The 7,606-nt window shown below is 27.4% G+C and overlaps 1 protein-coding gene and 1 long non-coding RNA gene across 2 annotated transcripts; both read right to left on the bottom strand.

Moving 5' to 3' along the window:
* Positions 1–2,932: 2,932 nt before the first annotated feature.
* On the bottom strand, positions 2,933–5,925 carry LOC111679532 (dnaJ homolog subfamily A member 2). The gene is made up of 3 exons (XM_023441104.2): positions 5,716–5,925; positions 4,058–4,504; positions 2,933–3,997 (listed from the first exon to the last, which is right to left on the bottom strand). The coding sequence occupies exons 1-3, from the start codon at positions 5,782–5,784 to the stop codon at positions 3,311–3,313; spliced, it is 1,203 nt and encodes a 400-aa protein (XP_023296872.2). The 5' UTR covers positions 5,785–5,925; the 3' UTR covers positions 2,933–3,310.
* Positions 5,926–6,750: 825 nt separating this feature from the next.
* On the bottom strand, positions 6,751–7,606 carry LOC124420371. The gene is made up of 3 exons (XR_006941156.1): positions 7,312–7,606; positions 7,106–7,238; positions 6,751–7,011 (listed from the first exon to the last, which is right to left on the bottom strand). It is a non-coding gene; the product is annotated as an uncharacterized LOC124420371 (long non-coding RNA).

Below are 7,606 nucleotides of genomic sequence, written 5' to 3' on the forward strand. Positions count from 1 at the left end.
TCTTTTTTAGTTCACTTCTAGTTAAGTTTTTAATTTAATATTTTCAACCGAAAGCACAATCTCTGACAGTACATATTATAATCAAAACAAAAACAACAAATAAACAGGTACTTACCAAATTTGCAACAGGAAAATAGAATGAAGAGACATAAATAAATTGCAATATTCACTTGCATTTTTTTCTTCTTTTTAAAAACAATAGTTAAATATGAATTAACTGTATTATTTATGAATACTTATTATCATCAATTTTGTAATTACAAGCTTCCAAAATGCAAACACTTTTCTTTGAGATTTATGTGGCAGCAGCAGCCCACAAGTGACCGCAGATAATTTTGTCATATGAAAATTACACTAAATATAAATTTTTAATACGATTTCAACATACACGTTTAGTAATTGTTATCTTTAATGTATTTTAACAATTTTTTACGAAATTAACTTAAATATAAACATATATTTTTATTATTAAACTAACGATCGAATATTTATTAAGATGTTAATACTTTTAGGTAAATGCGCGCACTAAAATGACAACTGTGTGATAAGGTTGCCAGATTAGAGGTTTTAGTATGGCGAGAAATATTCAATAGAGGATTTGGCGATTTTTAAATGCATAAAATGGTTGCAGTACAAATATTCTGTGAAATCTAATTAGGAAATGTGTGTAAATTTCGGCATATTCTATAGAAGTACTTGTAAAACAATATGTTATCCTAAATATTTTATGCAGTAAGAGTTTTTCATGTAATATTTTTCTATAGTGAAATTGTTATATACGCTGTTTATTAAAAAACTACTGTAAGCTGAAAATTTGTTTATAAAAAAACCGTTATACTCAATATTCTCTGTAGAAAAACTGTTATAATGGATAATCTTTTGTATTATAGAAATACATATTACATTGCCGATTTTCTATAAAAAAGATGTTTAATATGACAGTATAAGAATCAATTATATCAAATTTTTTATCTTTAATCAAAATCAAGAATCATGGGTTTAAGAGGTCATAACTACATACATATGTACATATTTTATAAACAATAATAGCTTGCAATTTGTACGTCATTGTTATTAGAAGCTTTAAAGTTTTTTTTTTAATTTTAATTTTCATTGAATTGAATACAAAACGCACTAAATCAAAATCATTTATAATCATTGCCATCGTTTACAATTTTAAATGTTTCATGGCTTCAGTAAAAAGTATTTAAGTATTTGTAAACAAAAAAAAACTCCACCATATGTTTGTTTGACTCTTTTAGGCTGCTTTTTACTATTTTCAAAATGAAATGCAATACAAATATGCTGCTGCTGCTAATGTTTGTTGTAAACTTACTATATTAGTTTATGTGTTTGCGCCTATAGCAAATTGGCTCAAGATCAACTAGAAGCTATTGCACAGATTCGTCTATATAATAATATTAAATACTTCAGCTAGCGACCGTCTGACTGTCTATATCGACAATGGAAATCAATTTTGAAGTGTTTATGTTTGAAATAAATTTTATTAAAGTCAAAGATATAATTATAATGTGATGAAAAACTATTTTTCCAATATCATGGCATCAAAATGTCCCAAGTAATTTTCGTTTTATATAAATTACTGTTAAAAAGATTTGTTTTTTTTTTTTTTTTTTTTTTTTTTTGAATTGAGCAAAAATGTAATTGTTTCAATTAAATAAAATCAATTCTAAATTTTTAAGGTTCTTTATAATTTTAATATTATATAACAAAGGAAAAACTGTTATATTTACACTTTGTAAAAAAAGCAGTCTATAGAAAGATGACTGAACAACTTTTATAGAAAAAAACTGTTATACTGAAACATAATAGAACCATTTCCTATAGAAAAACAAACAAAAAAATAAAATTTGATTTTTTTGTTTTTGTTTTTTTTTTTTTTTGTAAAAAAAACTGTTATATTGAAGTTGATTAAAAAAACTATCATACCGGAAATCTTTTATAAATGAAACTGTTATACTGAATCTGAATATCTACAGAAAATTAATATAATAAAAAACAAAAAAAAACATGCTTTAGAAATGTTTATAAAAAACTGTTATACTGTAATTATGAAAAACTTTTTTTAGAAAAAAACTGTTATACTGAAATTTTGAAAAACTTTTATAGAAAAAAACTGTTATACTGAAACATCATAGAATGACAATTTCCTATAGAAAAACAGTTAAACTCAAATGTTTATTTAAAATTTTTTCATAAAAAACTGTTTTTGATTAAAAAACTATCATACCGGAAATCTGTTATAAATAAAACTGTTATACTGAATCTTAATATCTACAGAAACTTAATGTAATAAAAAATGTTTCATAAATTTAATTTTTCATAAATTTAAACTGTTTAAACTGTTATACTGTAATTATGAAAAACTTTTATAGAAAAAAACTGTTATACTGAAACATCATATAACGACAATAGAAAAACAATTAAATTTTTATTTAAAATCAGTTTTTTTTTAACTGTTATATTAAATGTTGATTAAAAAAACTATCAAACCGGAAACCTTTTATAAATGAAACTGTTATACTGAATCTGAATATCTACAGAAAATTAATGTAATACAAATGTTTCATAAAAAAAGGTTTTAGAAATGTTTATAAAAAAAACTGTTATACTGTAATTAGCTATAGAAAAAATATTTTACGATTTACATATAATAACATAAATAAAAAAAACAAACATATTTTTACATTTATTTTTTTAATTCGTTTTTTATTATTTTTTCTTTTATTTTTCAATAATATAAATTTTTTAGTTATTTATTTATTTTTTTTTCTTTCTATTATTTTTAATTATAATTTAAATAAATGTTCATCTGTGTTTTGTTTTTTTTTTTTTTTTAGTTGTCATCTTAGTATGTATATAAGTAGAGATTTTTAAGTAACTAAACTAAAAACTAAGGAAAATAAATGAATAAAGTTTATTTTTAAGTTTTATTAATATATAACGAAAATGTGTTAAGAACCATCGAACAACAATGTTACAAGATAAGTAAATATCCCCAAATGATATAAATACTAGAGACTACGAGAGTGTTGTTAGATAGTTTAATTTTTTGTTTTAAATATTATATATTTGTTGTGGCAACAATAAAAACAAAAGTTTATAAAAAGAAGGTGAAAACTAAAAATAAAGCCAGTTTGAATAAACAAAAAAATCATATAAAGCTTTAAGCTCTAGAAGCATTTTAATGATTTTTCTTTTCTCATCTTCAAATCTCTTTTATGTCATTATTATAAAACAGGAAAAAAAAAAACGAAAAATATAATTTTCATATTTTGATGGAACAGCTTTAACCAGTTTGACATTGAACCCTTTCGAAATGTGGACCACCTGCATATTCATCATCGTCATCATCCATACCACCCTGAGCTCCCCGACGATCATTTTCATCTCTGGGCTGAAACTCACTTAATTGCACTTCCTCGGCCTCGGCTGGCATAGTAAAAGGTTCTCTTGGTGGCAACAAAGTTTCCAACATTTGCAGTTGTTCGGGCGTAGCAAAACCACTTTCGGGAAATTCTACCACAAATGGCACTAAGAGGTCACCACGATCAAAGGGATTATTACGCAATGGCATACCCTCGCCTGGTATCACTTGAATTTCACCGTGCCTTACCACTTTGCCCGGTTTAGTGGAAAAGCAAATATTTCTGCCGTCTAAGTGCTTAAAACAATGAACCACACCACATAATGCCTGCGTTAGATTGATGTGTATATTACGCATAATGAGATCATTGTTACGACGTTTAAACAAGGGATGTTCGGCTTGTACGAGAACTACTATTAAATCGCCACGATTGCCATGAAGACCTTGATTTCCCTCAGAGGGAAAGGGAATTTTTAATGTATTTGGTGCTCCTTTCTCTACCACAACATCGCGTTTAACATTCTCTTCGACTAGACCTTTGCCATGACACGTGGTACAGCGCAGGTTCTCAGGAATAATATTACCACTTCCTTGGCAAGTCAAGCATATCTTAAAAAAAAAATTAAATTAACATTTTAACTCAATTTTATTAAAACTTTCAGAACTTACCGTTTCCACTGGTGTTAGACCCATGAATACATAACCCGTGGTGCGACCCATACCATTGCAGGCGGTACACTTTTCTTGTGCCTCTTTGGGTCCTCCCTCACCATTACACTGTTGACAGTAGGAAGTCCGTTTATATTCCACTGTCTTGGATACATTGCCATTGTACATTTCCTCCAATGTTACTTCTAATTTAATAACAATTTGGGCAGCTTCACCACGACTCTCCCGCTGCTGGCCCATATTGAAGGGAAACCAATGGGAAAAGAATTCACCGGCATCACTAAAACCATCGGCGCCCTCTTGTAGACCTTTTATACCAAAACGATCATATATTTTACGTTTTTCCGGATCGGAGAGAACTTCATAGGCAAAGGATATCTCTTTGAATTTATCACCAGCATCGGGATTTTTATCGGGATGAAATTCTTTAGCCAATTTACGATAATTCTATAAAAAATGCAATAAAAATTATTTAAAACCATTATTATTGCTTGATTTTAAAGAATTCACTCTTTTACAATACTGTTACAAAGTTGAACAGTCAAATAAATAAGGTTGCCACTATTTGGGAATTATAAGCAAAAATGGAATTTATTGCTATTATTTTTAAAAATGGTAATTATTTTATTTTTGTAATTTTATTTATTATTTGAACTTAATTCATTGAAGGGTTCTATAGTTCAAACGAAAAGTCGACTTTTTGACTTTTTGTATTTTATGAAAAGTCGACTTTTCGACTTTTTGCATTTTATGAAAAGTCGACTTTTCGACTTTCTGCATTTTATGAAGTCGACTTTTCGACTTTCGACTTTTTGCATTTAGTTAAAAGTTGATTTTTCGACTTTTCGACTTTTTTCATTTAATTAAAAGTCGAAAATTTTATTTATATTTTTTCTATTTGTTGCAATTTTTTGATTTTTTTCGACTTCTTTCTATTTTCGACTTTTTCCGACTTTTTTCGACTATTTTCGACTTTTCGACTTTTTTCGATATTTCGACTTTCCGACTTTTCGACTTTTATTTACAAAGTCGACTTTTCGACTTTTTTCATAGACGATAGTCGAGTTATCGACTTTTTTGGAACAAAATAGTCGACTTCGACTTTTCGACTTTTTCGACAAAAAGTCGATTGTTCGATTATTCGAAAGTCGATTGTTCGATTATTCAAAAGTCGATTTATAGAACCCCAATTCATTGATACTCTAATAACTTAAACATATTTTCATATTCACTTTTCTTTGTATTTACAGAATTAAAAAACATATTTTCATCTGGCATCACACAACTTGCAAAAAACATATTTACAGTGCTCTCTTTGCATGTATGTTCTTCTCTCTTTATCTAATAAGTTAACAAAGTTTTTTTCATACAAAATAAAAACAAAATCAAAATTTTGCTGCATTAATCATTTTTAACAATTTAATTCTATTTTTCTTTAATTGATCATTAACTACACATAAAATTCATTGTTAAAATAACAATTTTTCCTATTTACTTTTTACAACGTTCTTTTCTTTTAATTATTCACCTTTGACATTACATATTACTATTTTATTTTTGCATTCATCATTTTCCCAAATACAAATACTCATTTTCTTTCCTTCTTTTTTTACCTTTTGGGAAAAAAATTCATTAATAATTTTTTTCGTTTGTTTTACCTTTTTTATTTCTGCATCTGTCGAGTATTTTGTTACACCAAGTATTTCATACAAATCTAAATTATCCATAGTTGCCGGGTTAGTTAATAATTTTAATGCACTTTATTGATGTTTTTATTGATATAATTATCAAACAAACAAAAAAATATATCCTAATTTTGTACAAAAAAAGAAAATTTCGTTTCAATTGGCTAAAAAAAAAATCCCTTTTTGTCTTTCTTCTCGCAGAAAAGAGACAAGAACAATCAGCGTTGTCAACTCTTTAATTTCAAAAAGCACCAGTTATAGCAAAAAGTCGTATTTAAGCACTCAGAAAAATATTTGAAACTTTTCAAAGAAAATCAATTCGATAAAGGTTTCTGTCTGTACATATGTATGTTAAAATTAGGTATCTGAAGGCCTTGATATTTACAAGTTGCAAATATTCAATACTTTATCAAACATTCTTTTGAAAAGTCTCTTTTTGAAATCAGCAAAATATGCCCATAAATAACATACATACAAACATTTATCTATTCATACATAAATCATACTTTTAATTGTTTTCCCGAACGGACTACGGTTGGTGATAGGTCCTAATCGTTATCAAAGAAGTGAATAGATTTTTCGAAATTTAAAACATTTGAAACAGTTAAACGAACAAAATTATTCGACTTGCATAAAGAAATTTTACATAAACATTTTTTATTTCCGATAAATTATTCTCTGATATGTTTAGTAAAGCCGGCTTTACATGTAGTGTGCACCTCCCTAATAAACAGCTACTAATAAAAAGAAGAAGAGTAAACAAAAAAATAAAGGGATTTTCTATACTTCTTGTCATCTTTGACAAATGGAAATTTGGTAAACAAAAACAAATGAACAAAACTATGAATTTTAAATAGCTGAAAAAAAAATATCAGCCATCTTTTCGATAAAGCTAGGTTTCGAGGCAGGAAACGAGGACAAATTCGTTCTTTTTTAATCGAACTGGGCCAACAAAGAAGAAGGTGGAGTTGTGGCTCCGTCATACAAAAAAAAAAACTAAATTTTTGTTTTTTTTTATAAATTAAATAAATTTTATTGAAAAGAAATTGTAAACTTAACATTAAACTTAAAACTAAATCTTCAAAATAAAAATAAGAAAAAGCTAAATAAACAAACCTGCAAGCCACTCAACACCAAACTTCATCCATCGAGGGAGCAGCCGCATTAGCATCACCACGCCTGGGGTGCTAGGGTATATTTGGTGATATTCCGACTACAGTACAGTGAAATACCGGGACACATAGACGGACGTTCGATTCGGTTCCTTTTCTTTAAGAAAATAAAAAAAAAAAGATAAATATATATTTAAAAAAAAAAAAAAGTGAATAGTGAGATATTTATATAAAAAAATAGGAAGTCTTACGTCTCGTAAATTTCATCCCGCGTGTGAACATTAACCACGCGTGCGCGAGTTAGGTTAGAGCTCTGGCCTAGGGATCAGTGAGTCGCGAGGTTGATTAACCAAGATTTTCCTAAATCTTATATAGGTAATTCTCCTAATAAAAAAAAATATATATAATTATTTAGAAATAAATAAAAGGAATTAGAGAATTTATAATTTATTCGTACCTCAAACTACTTTGACATCTGGACACGTCACGAACAGGAAATATCCATCTACCCTATCCTCATTTGGGAGATACTTCCGATAAAGTAGTTGGCCGCCAGGAACTAGAGCCGGAAATCGGTAATAAATCCGAGAGGTTGAGAAAGTGAAATTATAAATTATTATTATCAGAAGGGAACTATTGAATTAAACCTAACTTGCAAAAGAAACGTCGAAAACTAAAAAGAAAAAAAAAAAATCCAAATTTTAAAACTAAATTTTTAAAATTAAAATTTAAAACTAAAATTTTAAAATTAA

Source organism: Lucilia cuprina, chromosome 2, assembly GCF_022045245.1.
Source record: "Lucilia cuprina isolate Lc7/37 chromosome 2, ASM2204524v1, whole genome shotgun sequence".
In the NCBI taxonomy this organism is placed as follows: Eukaryota; Metazoa; Arthropoda; class Insecta; order Diptera; family Calliphoridae; genus Lucilia; species Lucilia cuprina.

Excerpts from the sequence above, each read along its gene's own strand:
- LOC111679532 (XM_023441104.2), bottom strand. The coding sequence starts at position 5,784 with ATGGATAATTTAGATTTGTATGAAATACTTGGTGTAACAAAATACTCG. Across the intron at positions 4,505-5,715 it reads CAGATGCAGAAATAAAAAAG|AATTATCGTAAATTGGCTAA; the intron begins GTAAAACAAACG and ends CATTTTTTATAG. Across the intron at positions 3,998-4,057 it reads GTCTAACACCAGTGGAAACG|ATATGCTTGACTTGCCAAGG; the intron begins GTAAGTTCTGAA and ends TTTTTTTTTAAG.